This window comes from Emydura macquarii, unplaced genomic scaffold (assembly GCF_026122565.2).
Source record: "Emydura macquarii macquarii isolate MOO-44397 ecotype Brisbane River unplaced genomic scaffold, CSIRO-AGI_Emac_v2 contig_1146, whole genome shotgun sequence".
NCBI lineage: Eukaryota > Metazoa > Chordata > Testudines > Chelidae > Emydura > Emydura macquarii.
In genome coordinates, this window is record NW_027131283.1 from 13,729,847 (window position 1) to 13,747,216 (window position 17,370).

A 17,370-nucleotide genomic window follows, 5' to 3' on the forward strand; every position below is an offset into this window, starting at 1 on the left:
ACACACTTGCAATAACACAGCGCCAATGGTGGACTTCCCAACTCCAAACTGATTAGCAACCAACTGGTAGCAGTCTGGAGTTGCTAGCTTCCACACAGCGATCACCACATGCTTCCCCACCAAGAGGGCAGCTCTCATTCTGGTGTCCTTGCACCACAGGGAAGGGGCGAGCTCTGCACAGGGTTCCATGAAGGTGGCTTTGCATATTCAAAAGTTCTGCAGCCACTGCTTGTCATCCTAGACCTGCATGATGCTGCAATCCCACCACTGAGTGCTTGTTTCACATGCCCAAAAACGGCGGTGCCATATGTGCAGATGCTCCGTGAATGCAAACAGCAATCCAACATTGTTTGTTTGCATGGGACACAGCAGGTCAGTCGCCTTAGATTCCTGTTCTGATTGGGAACTCATGATATCCTGCATGAGCAGCTGCGATGTGTTCACAACGCTGACAACAGTGGAGAGCAGTGCGGGATCCATCCTTTCAGATAGGGATGGTGGGCGCACAAGAAACTGGGGCCAGTGAAAAATGCCGTGAAACACAGTCGGAAACCCATGGAACGACGGGACGGAAATCACTGCATCGTGGGACGTTGAGCCCGCACCCGTAATGCATTGTGATCCTCTCCGCTTTCCCACAAGTGCTAGCAGCACAAGGTGGTGAGTTGCTCAGTGGGATAGCTACCCATTGTGTACTGCTTTTGCTGTCAATGCTACAGCACCAGCTGTGGATGTGCTTTGGCAATATGAGGGCTGTGTGAACTGGCAGAAGCGTTGTAATTACAGCGCTTTTTGATCATCGCTGTAACTTGTGTTAACAACACTCTCTAGTGTAGAAAAGGCCTTAGTGTTGTAACTTCTGAACACCCCACTTTAATCCATGCATTGGCTGTGTTTCTTATGATGCATAAATTAACTTCAATTAATACAGACATTTAGCAAATGGAATAAACCTGCATGGTAGTTCCTGTGGATATAAGCTTCATTTTCTAGCTCTTTAACTTGAAGTCTCGAAATTACAGGCTAAAGGCATCTGGGAGCTTCCTTCCGATACAGGCAATTGTTTTAAATGACTGTAAAGGATTTATACAGCTTTTCCATTTATAGTAGCATGTTAACAAATCTTTTATTAGTGACAAGGGAACAATTAATCGCTGGCATAAGCAGGTATAGCTCTACTGCGGTGGTATCTGCTTATACTAGCAATGAAGGGCCTAGTACTTTTACTAGAATAATTTATTTTTCCACATGGTTCATTGATTTCATTCATCCCCTTCCCTCTCCCCTCCATTATTATTATTATTTTTTTTTACCTGTTCCTGAATTTTGATTTCTTGATAGTCTCTGCAGCTGGTGGGAACAGAGGATGTTCCTGAGAGACAAGTGAATTTAGATGAACTGCAGCCTTCTTCATTAGGGCAGGTTGATGGACGGCAGAATGCATAGTACTGCTCAAAATCAGCTTTGACCACAAAAACGTGCTTGCACTTGTTACACATGTAGTCCTGTTTAAACTCCAGGACCTTCCCTAGACCGGTACGAATAACAGTCCCAGTGACAGACAGAAAGTGACCCACATCTCCAGTTGTAGGGATACGTTCTCTGGTTAGCTCAGGGCAAACAGGCAAACCTGTTCAATGAAAATACATACACTATTAAAACCACAAGACAGTTTATAAACATGAAATGTATATTCACTAGCAGTGTAGGCTAGGAAGACATTTTCTTAACTGGAAAAGGAGAGAAAGGTAGACATGAGTAACATCCAGGGCCATTTCATTACTCTGATCTACTAGCCAAAAATATCTAAACACATAAGAGAATTAACATGGAGAGAAAACATAACAGCACTACAATCCTATTTTGACCAAAAGCTAGGCAGTAATTCATTGTAAGTGGCTTGAGGATTTTTGTCTTCTGTTCATAGATTTTTCTCAAATGTATTCATTAACTGAAATTATTTGATGACCTTTTTGTGAGTTTCATTTACTCTATGACTGCTATTTGAAATATAAAATTTGAGCTGTGTTGTTTATCTGTGATCAGCCATATAAATCATATGGTATTGTTTCCCTTGTTAAACAAGCATAACTCATAGTCTGGTATGAATCCTCAAAATACGCACATTTAACATTCACATTCTGTGAGCGTCTGACCTTAAAATTTACGTTTCTCTGGGATCAATAGTAATAAAGTTAGTCGGGAAAGTTGATGGAAAATGAACACAGACAGGTTATGAACACAACTGAAGCAAGCTCACTTATAAGTTCAAATGAATAGTCATGGTACATTTTTTGCAATACTTGTCCAGCTCTAGTGTTACCCTAAGAGCCAATGTTGAGCTCTCATTCAATTGGTCATAAGACATTCAGAACCATGCAGGACAAAACCCTTAGCTAGAAAGATTAATATACCTGAACAGCCTACAATGCCTTTACAAAAATAAATGCATTTAATAATATTTGATATATGATAGCACTCATAATAACTGCCTCCCAGGAAGTTACTATTTTCTTTAATTTTACACAGTAAACTGAGTAATGATTGTGTAACTGTGACAGAATTTCCCCTTGAAACACTAAAAAGCTATGTATTTTCTTACATGTTTGCCTCTGGCATCATTTTTTCCAGTAACAGGCATGAACTCTATGACCTTCATTAAGCATAGCACATTTGACACGGGGAGAAAGCTGCAGCACTTCAGCTGGCTACTGTACATCCTTGTGGCATGATTATCTGAGTGAGCATCAGAGGAGCAGAGAGACTAGATCTGGAAGGAAATTCATGTATTTTGAGCAACAGAGGGACTCCAACCCGCTCATTTTACTTTGTTTCCCAAACTCTTTGCCTGAGGTGTACATGTGTTCTTGAGTAGCTTTTAGTACATTAGTAAGAACATTATAGGTTCAACTTTATATAACCGCTTTGCTACCAAGCACACATTGGTGTTTAAGCTAATGGTAATTAAGCTAAAACTCCCTCATCCATGCACAGTGAAAGGAAATCTTATACATTCATATTTGCATATGGAAAAGTTCAGACAGGCAAGTTTATTTTTTAATTCCCCCTGAAGCAAAGGGGTTCTGTGCAGCTGAGTGTAGTTTCTCTCACCCTACCTGACCCTAACCAGTGCATATGCCAAGGTTGCTCTCACCCAAGGCAGAAAGAGGCTTTCACCCAGTTTTGGATTCCAAGACATGCTTTTTCCACTCAGGAACATTTATTTATTTGGTTAGAGACTATATTGTCCACTGTGTTCAGGGCTGTTCCTCCTGCTCTTCCTTAGAGGTGGAAAAATGAAGAAGAAACTCCACAAATTGAAACACAGAGTTTCTAGTCTCCTATGCCAATTTAATGGAAGATAGCATCCTTAGGAAATTAGGCTGAAAGAACCTTTAATCCATATTGCCCATCCTTTTTATTCCTGCAGCAATAATTTCAGCCTTTCTGTAGGCATGGACTATCCAGAAATTATTTGACTCCTATGGCTTCTATTACTTCTTTGGTACTTTAATCCCAGTAACACTTTGAGTAAAAAAAAAGAGATGCTCGTTATAAAGCAAAGAGATGTGCAAATGCTTTAATTCATCCCTATTTTTGTAAACACAGGGAGCTACTACATCACACTTCATGACCTTGAACTGGTAAGAAAGAAGAAGCCATGCATCCCTTTTATATCACAAAATTAATGGTTGCATAAAGTCTGCAGAAATTGTAAAATGGGTGGCAAATTGTTTTATTTTTTGCTAGTAGAACTCACAAAATAGGAATATGAAAGAGAGAGTCACAATTCAGATTAAATTCATGGATGTACATATAAAGTTGATAACTTTTTGAAACAAGGTTTTTTGGGGTGAAACACAAGATACTGTATATTTTATAACTAATTCTTCTAACTCAGCACTACTAAAAGATTACGTAAACGTGTATCATCAAAATTCAGGGACATAGGTCTATATAACAACATTTTAATTAATAAACATTAACTCTGTGTGATACTACTAACAACTGATAAATGTTTCAGCAATTTTTTAACAAAAGAAATAAAGCCAATATTCAAAATCTTATATTAAGAAATTGATGGATTTTAGTACACTATATAATTATATCAAAGTGATAACTTCTTGGAAACTAGTGTAAGCACCTCAGGCTTGACATCACTCTGTATAATGGGAAACTGAACTCCTTAGCTCAAAAGCCAGGAATTCTCCATGCGCAATACTAATATTTTAGTAACTTTTGGAAAAGCTGCAATTACACTTGGCCGACATAGGAAACCACTAACTACTGGCTTCTAGGGGGAACCAACTTCAAGTAATCATGCATGGCATTGCTTTCTATATCAACACCTTGACAACAAATTTAGCATCAATAGTAAGGACACTACTTTGTGACAAAAAGGATGAAATGTTCTTTTATTACTAATAATTTCTTCCAACAATGTATTCTGCCTTTAAAGCAAGCCGTTTAGGTAAGATCCCACTTGCACTACAAAAGCTAATGGTGTCAGAGGATTACAATGCAGATAACTATCCCCAAATTGATTAAAATACAACTCTGTCTTGTAGTGTTTACTAGCTCAACTATCTTTTAACCATGTCCCAGAAATGTACTAAGGCACCTGCAGCAGCCACGCTGCCAAAGGGTTAGAGAGGGATGAAGCAGTATAAGCTACCCACTCTCTGCTGAACACATTACTACTTTCATAAAGGGTTGAGGTTTAAACAATGCTTCCCCCCACCAGTGGAAGAATGCACCTAAAACTAAGTGCATACTCGTGGAGTTTCCTGTCCCCTACCCCAGCTTTTTTCTTGGTTTACATCTATGCCGCAATTACAGGCTCAGAGCCAGTGCAGTTCTATCAGCAGGCATCTGCCTTCCTCAGCACTCTGGATCCTCATGAGTGCTTGGTCCTGGGAGGGAATTTTAACACCATCCTAGAAGCACAGGACCACCTTGGGATAGAGAAGTGCCAGGACACCATGGATATCCTCAGGGAGGCTGTCAACCATCACTCCCTGGCGAGACCACTACCAGGACATCATCACCACCTTCACTTATGTCTGGGTGGAGGATATTTGATTGTGCTACTCCCAGTTGGACTATTTACATTTCTTGATTTCGCATCTTGCTGAATCATTCCTCCAGCATCAGGACCTGGTGGCCATAATGACCTCACTAATCTCTGAGCAGCTGGGGCCAGCCTACTGGCATTGCAATTAACAGTGTTGGAGAATGTGGGTTTTGCGGCATCCTTCTAGGTGTTCTGGCTGGCCTGGCAAAGCCAGAGGCATGCCTTTCCCTCAGCACAGATGTGGTAGGATGTGGGGAAGGCATGTGATCAGCTCTTCTGCTGTGACTATACCTGAGGGGCCAGCTGAAGGCAGAATGTGCCAATAGAAAAGTTGGAGCGAGAGGTTTTGGATCTGGAGCGGCACCTGGCCTCTTGCCGGAGGGATTCATCCCTTGGCAGAGTGTGTCAGGAGAAGTGTGATGAGCTCTGGGCCTGGGGTGCCTTTGTTCGATCTCGCACCCAGTTCCTTCAGGAAATGGGTTGCGGTTCCTGCTTCTTCTGTGCTCTGGAGAAAAAATGGGGAGTCAAAAATCATATCATCTGCCTCCTGGCAAAGCATGGCACCCCTCTCATGGATCCGGTGGAGATACAGTGAAAAACCAGGGCCTTCTATGTCAGTCTCCTCTCTCTGGATATCCCTATGGTCAGCGTGGGGGACCAAGTCTGGTTAGAGTATCCTCTTACTATGGCTGAGTTCTTGGAGGCCCTCTGTATGATGCCCCACCACCAAATCTCCAGGCATGGACAGGCTGACCGTGGAGTTTTACCGCACATTCTGGGATGTCCTCAGCGCAGATGTCACAACTGCCTGGGCCAAGTCTTTGGGGAATGGGGTGCTCTCCTTATTGTGCAGGCAGCCATACTCATCCTGTTGCCTAAAAAGAGAGACCTCTGAGATCTCAGGAATTGATTTCCAGTTTCATTCCTTAGCACGGACTATAAAGTCATGGTGAACACCATCTCACTGCAGCTGGGGTCCATTGAAGCAGACATGTACCACTCTGACCAGACCTATGCCATCTCAGGCTGGATTATTTTTCACACTCCCTATCTGGTCCAGGACCTACCCCCTCTAGCATGTAGGGATGGTCTGTCACTCACCCTCCTGTCTCTGGACCAGGAGAAGGCATTTGATAAGGTGGCTCACAGGTATCTCATAGGCACTCTGCGGGCATTTGGCTTCAGACCCCGCTTTGTGGGGTTTCTCCAAGTGCCGTATGCCTCTGCAGGGTGTCTGGTCAAGCTCACCTGGGCCTTGATTGAATCTGTCACCTTTGGTTAAGGGGTACATCAGATTTCCCACTGTCCGGCCAGGTCTATAGCATCACTATCAAACCTTTCCTCCATCTCCTCCCCAAAAGGATGCTGGGGCTGGTGCTCTGGAAGCCAGATGTGTGGGTGGGCCTTTTAGCGTATGCTGACAACATGCTCCTTGTGGCCCAGGACCTGGGAGACCTGGCATGAGTGGAGGCTTGATAAGTCATCTATGCAGCAGCCTCCTCCCTCTGGGTCAAGAGCTCTGGTCTGATGGTTGGGGACAGGTGGCAGGCAGTCTCTCTTTCACCCATGCACCATGTCATCTGGTGGGGTGCGGGTCCACTCCTCTATCTGGGCATGTACCTTTCTTCCCTGAGACCTCTCTGAGCTGCCAGTCTGTTACCACGACCTGGAAGCTAGTGTCAGCAACCAGGTCCACAGTAGCTGCAGCGAGGGGAGGACCTGCTCACAGAACCTGTTACAGAACCCCCATCTGACTATGCTGGGGATGGAGTCCCCATTGGTGCGCCAAAGGATAGTTCTGGCTGGTGCCACCAGAATTGGAGACCTCCTGGACTACGATCTGAAGGATTGGATGGACGTTGTGCCGCTTGGCCAGCATCTGGGGCTGCACACCCTGTGTATCCGCTGTCATATGTTGCAGTAGGTGAGGGCAGCCCTGCCTCTTGCTTCTCTCACTTTCCTTGAGAGGTCCTGTAGGATGGTGCTCCCTGCTAACCACTCACGTCTGGCCCTACAGAACTCATCATTGGGCCTGTAAGCCTCCCTGGCCAACCCCAACAGGCCACCTGAGTTGGCTGACTGACATCTAACCAGTCCACCTCCAAGACACGTCCAGAAAACATCTGTACACACTCATACTTCATACCATCCACTTCCTTGCTCTTGTGTCTCACCTCAACACCAAATGGTGGGACCAGTTGCCACCTGCGGAGGGAGAGGAACACTGGTGGGCCAGTCTATACTCCACTCTGGTGCCATGGCCCGCCTGGGAGGTTAATTGGAAACTCCTCCCTGGAGCCATGAGCACAGGGTGTGTACCTGGCAAAGTTCACAAATTCCCCTGACATCTGTCCCTTTTGCAGTGAGAGGGAGACCCTGATGCACATCTACAGAGTGTATCAGGTTGCAGCCCCTCTTCAGGGTCCTCCAGAACCTGCTACTGAGCACCCTCCCGTCCAGTATCCTCCTCCTGGTATCATGGATGGCCATCTTGGCCAGTGCCAGGAAGAAGTTGATGAGAAGGTCCCGCGACATTGTGGGACACATGGGCAGCATGTGACACCTGCATTTGGGGAGGGAGGATAGGGGGCCGGCCCTCCTCTGTGGCCCGGCCCATGCTCCACTCCCAACTTCCACATGCAACAACGGGAGGAGTTGGCCCGGCCCACCCCAAGTGCCTCAGCCACCACCCTCCAATGCCACAGGGAATGCAGCATGTGGCCCGGCATGGGCAAGGCCTGGGCTGTGCCTCCAGAAAGCAAAGGGCTCATGACACCTGCCCTCCCTGCTTGGTGGCTCGGAGCCCAGCCAGTGGCCGGGGTGGAGAGGGGATCCAGGTGGGCCCCGCTTCTGCTCGGCCTGCTCCCCCACTTGCCACTTGAGCCTCTCAGGGAAGAGGGCAAAGAGGCATGAGAGGTGGGCAGGGAGGGGTCTTGGGGTCTCGAGGAAGGGGGCTGACCCCCCGTGCCAGCTAGGCTCCACAACATCAGGAAGGGAGGACAGGCACCCTTTGCTTTCTGGGGGCACAGACCATGCCCTGCCCACTCTGGGCCCCATGCTGAGTTGCCTGTGGCGCTGGGTCCATCCCAGGCTGGGTCTGCCACGCACAGAAGCAGCCGCTGGAGGCCGACTCCTCCCGTGGTGGCATGTAGAGAGTGGGGGTGGAGCATGGGCAGGGCGGAGAGGCAGAGAAGCTTCCGCCAGCAGCTGGTTGCGAAGAGTCAGCGTCTCCCAGCCATTATACCCTCTGCCTATGGTGGGATCACAGATGGGATATACAAGAAACAGGAGGTGAAGGGAAAAGTGCAACCAGTACCTCAGTAGGAGTTCCTCTGGGCAGCATCTACTGACTACTTGGACACCTGTGAGGAGCAGGAGCAGCGGGTGATGTTCAGGGATCTCTGCTTGATGTCCCCCTCTAGAACACCGATTTTCAACCTTTATCCTCACTCCCATTCTGTTTTCTCCTTTGTTGTTCCCAACAATCAATTTTAGCCTGGACTTAATGGTTCCTTCCTTTTAATTGAGAGGGCAGGCCTTTTATTATGCCTGGGCCTTGTGGAAGAACTTAAATTTAGGGGTTTTTATTTATGTTTTTTTGCTCAGCGGATAGTTTTGAATTAGCTAAACAATAGATTTAGCAAAGTTAAAGTTTATTTTTTATGTAAAGAAGGTGGTTTTTTTAAATGTAAGGAACGATGCTTGCTTTTAAAAAACTGACTGTATTTATAGGGTGGTATAAACAAGTTTTTACATGTTACAGTTTTTATGGTTATATATATTAAAAAGTATTATTTAGGAATTTTTGATTGAATATTTGTAATTTTTTTATTTAAGTTATAAGGGTTTTTTTTTGTATTTTATTTTTATTAGTGTTTAGACTTTTTAATTATTTTATTATTTTAAAACATTCTAAGATTAAATAACTGCTAAAAGAACATTTTCTATTTCAGGCTTTTTACAGCCATTTCTAAAATCAGTTCTCAGCAAAAACAGAGACCCCATCTTGTTTTCCCTTCACAGCCTAGATGAGCTTGTCCTCGCATTACAAATCAATACGCAGGTTTTGGTCTAAGCCCTGATCCTGCAATGAGCACCACGCATTAAGACCTAAGATTATATCCTCATCTGTTCCTCAGTTTCTATTCTCACCTCCATCTTATTTGTTATATTGTATTTGATACAGTACATTTGTCTTTATAATACAGTAGCTAAAGTAATGTAAATTTTTGCAAGAGATTTTACGTAAATAAAGTTTAATATGATAAATGTAATACAAATAATATATAGTAATAACAACTCTTTCTCTGTACTGATCTTGAGAATTTCCAGTAATGCTCCTTTAATTGTAACCAAGCTTTTTATCTTGTAAAAGTTTTCTGTTCTCTCATGCAGGATTTTAAAGCAGCAGTTCTGGATTATAGCAAATTATGTTGGGGGTTTTTCGGCTTTGTTTCTGAGTGCTATATTTTCTGCTTCTCTTAAACAAATAGCAGTTCTCTGTTGACTTTCATAGATTCATAGATTTTAAGGCCAGAAAGGATCATTAGGTCATCTAGTCCAAGAGTTCACAACTTGGGGGGCGGGACCCCATGGGGGGGGGGGGGGGCGCGTCAAAGATTCCAGGGGGTCCATGAAGCTTCAGTAACATTGAGGTCATTTAGCCGCCTCAGCTCTGCGCCTCAAGCTCCACACCCGCCGGGTGCAAACGGCAGACCCCCCCGAGCTCCACAGTGGAGCAGCAGCCCTGAACTCCGCCCTGGTCAGAGCGGAGGAGCAGCTGCCCCGAGCCCCACACTAACTGGGCGCCCGGCCAGAGAGGAGCAGCCCCGTGCCGATGGGGGCCTGCAGCAGAGCCCACCTCCATTACCCTCAGTCCATGAGGGATGGGAAGAGGCGGGGCCACACGGAGCATGCAATGGAGGCTGCGCCAGGGCAGGCTTAGCTTCTTACTCAGGTAAGAGTAATTTATTATTATTATTATGATGTAATTCAGTGTTGTTATTATTATTATTATCATTATGTGTGTTTATAGGGGTTATATGAGTTTATGGCTATGTTTACACTGACGGCGGCAAAATCGCCGGTGCCAGATCGATCTTTCAGGATCGATTGAACGGTCAGTGAGACCCGCTCAATCGCTCAGGAAATCGACTGAGTAAGTCCACCCCCTCAAGTAGCATAGCGCTGAATCGACGGGAACGGCTCAGCGCAGTGTAAACAGCGCGCAGAAGCAGTTGACGTGAGTTACGCAAACCACTCTGTGTAGTTTGCGTAACTCCCGTCGACTGCCGCCGAATTTCCAGGTAAGTGTAAACCAGCCCTATGGCTGGTGGGGGGAACGTGGGGGGCATGTGTTTTACTGAGTGTTAACTAGTGGGGCTTTCACTCAAAAAGGTTGGGAACCTCTGACCTCCTGTATATCACAGGACATCCTCCAGTTACCGCTGTATTGAGGTACTCTGTACTAACTTGTGTTTGACTAACGCATAACTTTGTCTGGCTAAGGCAAATCTTCCAGAAAGGCATCCAGTCTTGATCTGTAGACATCAGTAAATGGAGAATTCACCAGTTCCCTTGGTAGTTTGCTCCAATGTTTAATTACCCTCACTGTTAAAAATTCATTTCCAATTTGAATTTGTCTGCCTTCAGCTTCCAGATATTAGTTATTGATATTCCTTTCTCTGCTAGATTAAAGAATCTTTTAGTACTTGGTATTTTCTCCCTGTGAAAGTACTTATACACCATAATCAAATCATCTCTCAAGCTTCGTTTAGATACACTAAACAGACTGAACTCTAAGTTACTCACTGGTAGGCATTTTCTCCAGCCCTCACATAAATTTTGTGGCTCTTTTCTGCACCCTCTCCACTTTTTCAACATTCTTTTTAAAATGTGAACACCAAAACTGTAGAGAATATTCCAATATCAGTTGCACCATTTTTGTGTATGGAGGTAAAATCACCTCCCAAATTCTACTCACTATTTCTCTGTTTACACATCCAAGGATCGCATAAGCCCTTTTTGCCACAGCATCACACTAAGATCTCATGTTCAGCTCTTAGTCCACTCTGACCTCTAAATCCTTTTCAAAGTCACTGCTTTCTAGGATACAATCCCCCATACTGTAGGTATGGCCTACATTCCTTGTTCTGAGATGTGTAACTTTGCCTTTGGCTGTATTAAAATGCATTTTGTTTGAATGGGCCCAACATACAGATCGTTCTGCATGACTGCCCTGTTCCCATCATTATTCACCATCCTATCAATCTTTGTGTCATCTGCAAATTTCATCAGCAATGATTTTTTATTTACTTACAGATCATTGATGAATATGTCAAAGAGTGTCAGGCCTCATACTGATCCCTGAAGGAGCTCACTAGACACACCCCCATTCAGTGATGTTTCTCTATTAACAACTACTGAGATCCGTCAATTAGCCACTTCTTAATCATTTAACGTGTTCTATTGATATTTTAGTGCTAATTTTTTTAATCAGAATGTCATTAAGTGAATATATACTTCCGAAAATGTAAATACATTACAACTATGTAGTTACCTTTACCAACCAAACTAGTCATCTCATCCAAGAATGAAATCAGGTTTCTTTGACACGACCTATTTTCCATAAAAGCATATTAACTGGCACTAATTATACTTCTAGCCTTTAATTTTTAACAATATCCCATATCAGCTTTTTCATTATTTCCCCCCGGGATTGATGTCAGGCTAACTAGCCTATAGGTCTCCAGGTTGTCCCACTTAGCTTTTTTGAATGTTGGCATGTTAGCACTCTTCCAGTCTTCTGGAATTTCTCTGGTATTCCAAGATGTACTAAAGATGAACATCAGCAGGCCAGAGATCTCCTCAGCCAGCTCTTTTAGGTCTCTTGGTGCACATTATCCAGACCTGCTATTTTTAAAATGTTTATCCCTGGTAGATGTTGTTTAACATCCTCCATAGTTACCATTGGTCTGGAAAGTATTTATCATTCTCCAGGGAACAAAGCACATCATCCTGCTTCTTTCCAAATACAGAACATATATATTTATTGAACACTTCTGCCTTTTCTGCATCATTAACAATTTTGCCGTCTGCATCTAGTAAATAGGTTTATAACATTGCTAGGATTTATTTTGTTTCTAATATACTTAAACTTCTTATTGTTCTTTACATATTTAAATTGCAAATATAAAAACACATAAAGGACAGTAATTTCTTCCACTAGGCACTCCACTAGTTTCCAGTAAATAGAGTGCACTGGAATGGTTAAGGTGGAATTCACAAGGAAGATTTAGGCACTGCAATGCTCAGCATTGCATTGCTCTGCTGCCTAGTGGAATTCAAAACCCTGAATTAGGCGCCAAGACTACAACATATAGGGAGAGTTAGGCCCCTAAGAATGGGATACACAACAGCCAGCAAGCTGATCAAACAGCTGCCTAAACTAACTAATAGGAAATGCTGAGGAGAGGGGTGTGGCGTAAGATGCGCCCCTCAAAAGGAATTAGGTGCCTAACTCTTGGCCAGCGAGATATCTATCTCTGTTTGGGAGTCACAGCCGTGAACCCTCTCTTGGAATTAGGCACTTAAACCGTTTTTTAGGAAAAAATTAGGAAGAGGAAATAGTGCTGGTGCCCCCTTATAATCTTTAGCCCACTGGTTAGGGCAGTCACTCAGAATGTGTGGCTCTGGGTTCAAATCCCAGGTCTGCCTCATGGAGAGTAAGGGGACTGGAACGTGGGTCTCCAACCTCTCAGGTGCCCTAACCAGTGGACTGTAGAATCTTTAGGGACTTTAGACACCTACAGGGTTAGGCAGCACACAAGTCCCTTGCGAATCCTACCCTTTGTCCATAAAACGTTAGTCTACAGCATCTCATGGAATTACACACCTCAATGACTCACCTGATATTCTGGCATGAAGATTCTGCTTAATGCTAAAATCATGAGTTTGAGAAGTGAATTGCAGAGTTGTCATGGCTGCCCTGCGCAATGCATTATCAAATATAGGTAGCACTTCATTTGGAAATGCATTAAAATATTCTCCAATTTCCATGTTGGTCTCAAAAAGGGTGAGGGCATCAACAATGACTGGGTAATGTCCCTCATCATCTCTTTCCCTTAAGATATGCAAGATGTCATTCCTGTGATGTTCCAAAACATAGGATTCAAACACTTGTCCAATTAGGTTTACTTGGTCAGCGTTTAATACCATATTGAACCTATAATTGTAAAAGGGAAAAAATTAAACATCCCAAAAAACTAGAAATCCAATTTTTCTAAAGAATATTTTTGTTAAGGTCACAAGTGACCAATGTAAACTATTTTACACTAAGTACATTATATGCCAGGACAAAATGTATTAAACTGGGATAAAGATACTTTGTAAAGTGATATCATATGACAAATATATACATTATCTTTAGCTAAGGGACTTATTTTGCACACCTTACTCAGTGAAAACTCTCATTGAAATAAATATAATAAATTTTCATTGATGTCAATTTCCATTAAGTGCCTTTCCCTAGCCCTTGAACCTTTTACAAACTTAACAGCATACATTGACTGCAAAGCGACTAGTTACATGCATGAAGTTAAGCATGTATATGTCTGCAGGACTGAGCTCTTTAGGGCTGTGACTACGTCTTCCCTATATTTGTACATAATGCTTAACACATTCTGGGTGCTACTGAAATATAAATAATAATAAACTATAATTATATAATAAATCAGTTATAGCAGGAACTTGCAAAGAAGCAGGAACCTTCTCTTGCTTGAGTTTATAATCTATGAAGTTTTGAGGTTGGAATGTTTTCCCTTGAGTCAGTGTGAATGGAACAAATCTCAGTGAGTTTTTGTTTGCTTGGGTATAAATGATTTGGGCAACAACTAATCAAAATTTTTTGTGAAGACCAGATGCTCTGTGGTTCCTGTGATGGTCCTATTTCTAAACTTCCTAAGGGACAAAATATATGCAATATAAATATGTTATTTGATTAGCTGAGTGTCGTGAGGTCCTCCCCTCAACATGATGGCATTTCTCTGTTAGTATGTAAGGTGATAACATTTGAATGGCATTTCTCTGTTAGTATGTAAGGTGATAACATTTGAATGCCATATCCAATCAGAATGGGGGGAGAAAGGGAGCCCGCACAGAGTTCTTGCTGCCATGGGAGGAGGAATGAGAGGTCTGGGTATGGGAGGGAATGGGGGCACACACAGAGCTCCTGACATAGGGGAAAGGGACAAATGGGGGGATGGATGGCACACAGAGACAGCAGCATGGGGAAGAGGAAATAGGGGGCACACAGATCCCTGAGTGGGGGATGGAGGAGGAGGCAGGGAGTGCTGACATAGTGAGGGATGGGAGGGTGGCACACATGGAGCTTGTAGGGGGGAAATGAAGGGACGCAAGGAGCCCCTGGTGTGTGCAAGGAGCTCAGCCTACAGAAGCTGCAAAGTGTGCAAGCCCCTGGTGCTATCACTTGGGGGTCAGGTGCACCGGCACCGCAGCCCACTCAGGCCCCGCCAGCTAGGAGGGACTAACTGTCTGAGGGGAACCTAAAGAAGGTGAGGAAAAGAAGCGTAGCAGCCCCATACCCCCGCCGGGGATCCAGCCCCGCCTTTGTGTCTGCGCAGCGCCTAGCGCATTCTTGGACACGCCTACCGGCCGACTGCGGGAGGGGAGGCCGAGGCGCCCAAGACAGAGCGAGCGAGAGACCTGGCAGCGTCTGTCTCCGTCCCGCGCCGGCCGGCCAGGGGCAGGGGGCGCTGCGGTGCAGGGACCTTCCCGCCCCACGCACTGAAACTTCCCTCCCGCCCTGCGGCTGCTGCTGCTGCTGGGCGAGGGCAGCCAATCCCGCCGCGCGGGCCGGGCTCCTGGCGGGGGGACTGGGCTGGGGCCGCAGGAGCGCGGAGCACGTGCCGCCCGCCGCCGAGCCCGGCTCCAGCCCAGACCCCGGGGACGGGGAGGCGGGAGAAGCGGGGAGCTCTCACTCACTCCCTCTCACTCACTCTAGCAAAGTTTCTCCCCGGGGCTTAGGCTAGTCCCGCGCCTTATTCGTCGGGGGAGGGGCACGAGCGATGCCCCCCCAGGAGCCCAGAGAACCAACCTGCACCCGGCGCCTTCCCCAGCGACCCCGAGCCCGCCCTGCTGCTCCCGCCGCCGCAGTTACCTGCCGCGCGGGCCGCCGCCGCTGCTTCCCCAGCCGCGCTGCACCGAGGCGGAGACATGGAGCGGCCACCCTCACCCGGCAGGAGAAGCGGCTCCGTCCCGCCCCCTCCCCGCCCGGGCCGGGCTGCCGGCGAGCGGGGCCGGAAACGTGCCTGCCTGGGCTCAGCAGCGGGAGCAGAAAGGAGCCCTGGGTCCTCCCGCCGGCAGGCCCAGCAGAGCGAAGCCGCGAGCGGCGCTGAAGGGCCGGGAGCTCGGCGCGCGCTGGAGCGGCTGCCGGATAGTAGGGGCCCCCCATTTACTTCGCCTCCCTCCCCCGGTGTGTAAACTCATGGAAACCCCCTGCTAATCTTTTAGCCTGTGTGTTCCCCCTCGTGGGGGACCAGGCTCTTCTCGGATTGCAGGCAGAGCAGCAATCTGAACAGTTGTGGAAACAAAAATAATCCGAAGTGTCCTGCTGGGATAAGGAGAGACTCAGAAATGGGGGAGAATGGACTGAAGCAAGCACAAGATGTCCAGGAGAGCAAATCATGCTGTTCAGTAAAGGAATAGGGGGCAAGAGGCAGGATTACATGTGGTTTTAAAAATCTATTGTTTTAAATGGATTTTAAAAGTTCTGCTTGAAATGTTTAAATTTGCCCATGACAGCAAGTAACCTTCACTTTTACCAGGGCTGGAACTTGGGAAGTAGATGATCTCAGCCCGCAAAGAAGGGAGCCTCAGAGAGTCTGCCGATCAAATCATCAAAAGGATATTTAAGGTCCCTTCTTTTAACAATAAGCATGGTTTTCAGAAGTGCCTTCAGATGTTGTGAGTGCAGTGCATCGCACTGTACAATCTTAAAGCCTCACCTACACTCCCATTTAAATCAGTAGATATATAAATACTAAGATTATGTCTGAATGACAAAACTGGAACCTAGTTGAGGGCTTTTGTTTCTTTTCCTACCTCTTTTTGCCTTACTATCGCTGAACTTCTTCAAGCTGACTAAGGATTCATTCAAGATTGCTCAGTTACCTTTATCTTAATTAAGGCATCTTATGTGTTACCACACCATGTTAATTGTAACTAGGTTCTGGCAGGACCACAGTTTATTTAATTCAGCAGTTCCACACACTCATGTAAGGGACTTCCCCTACCCCCTTAACTGGAATGGAAGTGGATGTAGATGTGGGTTGAGTGAGATTTGGAGGGGGAATAGGGTGAGGGAAAGTGGGTGCAACTGTCTTTGGGTTCTGTCCCAGTGAGCCCTTGCGACTACCCATGTGCATACGTGTTTGCAGGATGTGAGCTTTCTATTGTGATATGCTCATTGCAGAGACCTTGCCTTCCATTGTGTTTTGCAAAATTAAAAAAGAAACAACCCGTATCCCCTAAACTGCTGATTATGTAGGATCTTCACAAAAACAGTGTGTTATACTCCTTCAGTAACCTAGAGTTGCAAAAGCACCAGACACAACACTTCCTAGAACTGTGCTAACATAGTCTGTGAGTAAAGAGCACAAAAAAGGAAACGAAAACATCTAATTGTAATTTTATTTGAAATATAGGTAGAAAAATCAGCACATGCCAAAAAAAAAAAAAAAAAAAGGATTACAAAAAGCATTTGTAGGAAAAGAAATTGTACTTAAGCTATTTAATACATTGGACCCAGATGTATCAAAACAGAAATTTGCTTGCTTTAGTTACCTTAGTAGGCCATTAATTTCAGTAGTCTTACTTGATTTTGTTTTACTTATTTTAAATAATACAGTGATCTTAAATATATAAACTACTGGGGTTACTGTAGCTGAGTTAGATATTCATTTCAAACAGTGTTTATCCCCGTTACCTGTGCAAATCATTGAGGAAGCACCACATGATGTGGCACTGGATTGTTTTACTGCTAGCCCACTCTTCCCTGCCGATAATTTGGAATAAAAATACAAACCAAACCTATGTATACATAAATTTAAAAAGTTACTTACCTTACTGTAATTGGTTCTTGAAGTAGCTTTTGTCCACATAGATACCACTGTAGCCCATGTGTGCTGTAGGTGCATGAGCTCAGTGTCCAGGGGGGCTATGCATGTGTGCTGCATGGCTCCCCTGGGAGGCCATAAAGGGCAGAGCAGCCTCAATCA

General features: G+C 45.1%; 1 protein-coding gene and 1 long non-coding RNA gene across 2 annotated transcripts in view; one reads left to right on the top strand and one right to left on the bottom strand.

Moving 5' to 3' along the window:
• The window catches only part of MCM9 (minichromosome maintenance 9 homologous recombination repair factor), a 79,273-nt gene extending 63,906 nt beyond the window's left edge, over positions 1–15,367 (bottom strand). The window contains exons 1-3 of the mRNA XM_067546657.1: positions 15,252–15,367; positions 12,982–13,298; positions 1,314–1,630 (exon numbers count right to left, since the gene is read on the bottom strand). Coding sequence (XP_067402758.1) covers positions 1,314–1,630; positions 12,982–13,291 — 627 coding nt within the window. The 5' untranslated portion in view covers positions 13,292–13,298; positions 15,252–15,367. The remainder of the gene's footprint in view (positions 1–1,313; positions 1,631–12,981; positions 13,299–15,251) is intronic.
• LOC137152126 (uncharacterized) lies at positions 14,953–17,143 on the top strand. Its single transcript, XR_010919435.1, has 2 exons — positions 14,953–15,566; positions 15,919–17,143. It is a non-coding gene; the product is annotated as an uncharacterized lncRNA (long non-coding RNA).
• The last annotated feature ends 227 nt before the right edge of the window (positions 17,144–17,370 follow it).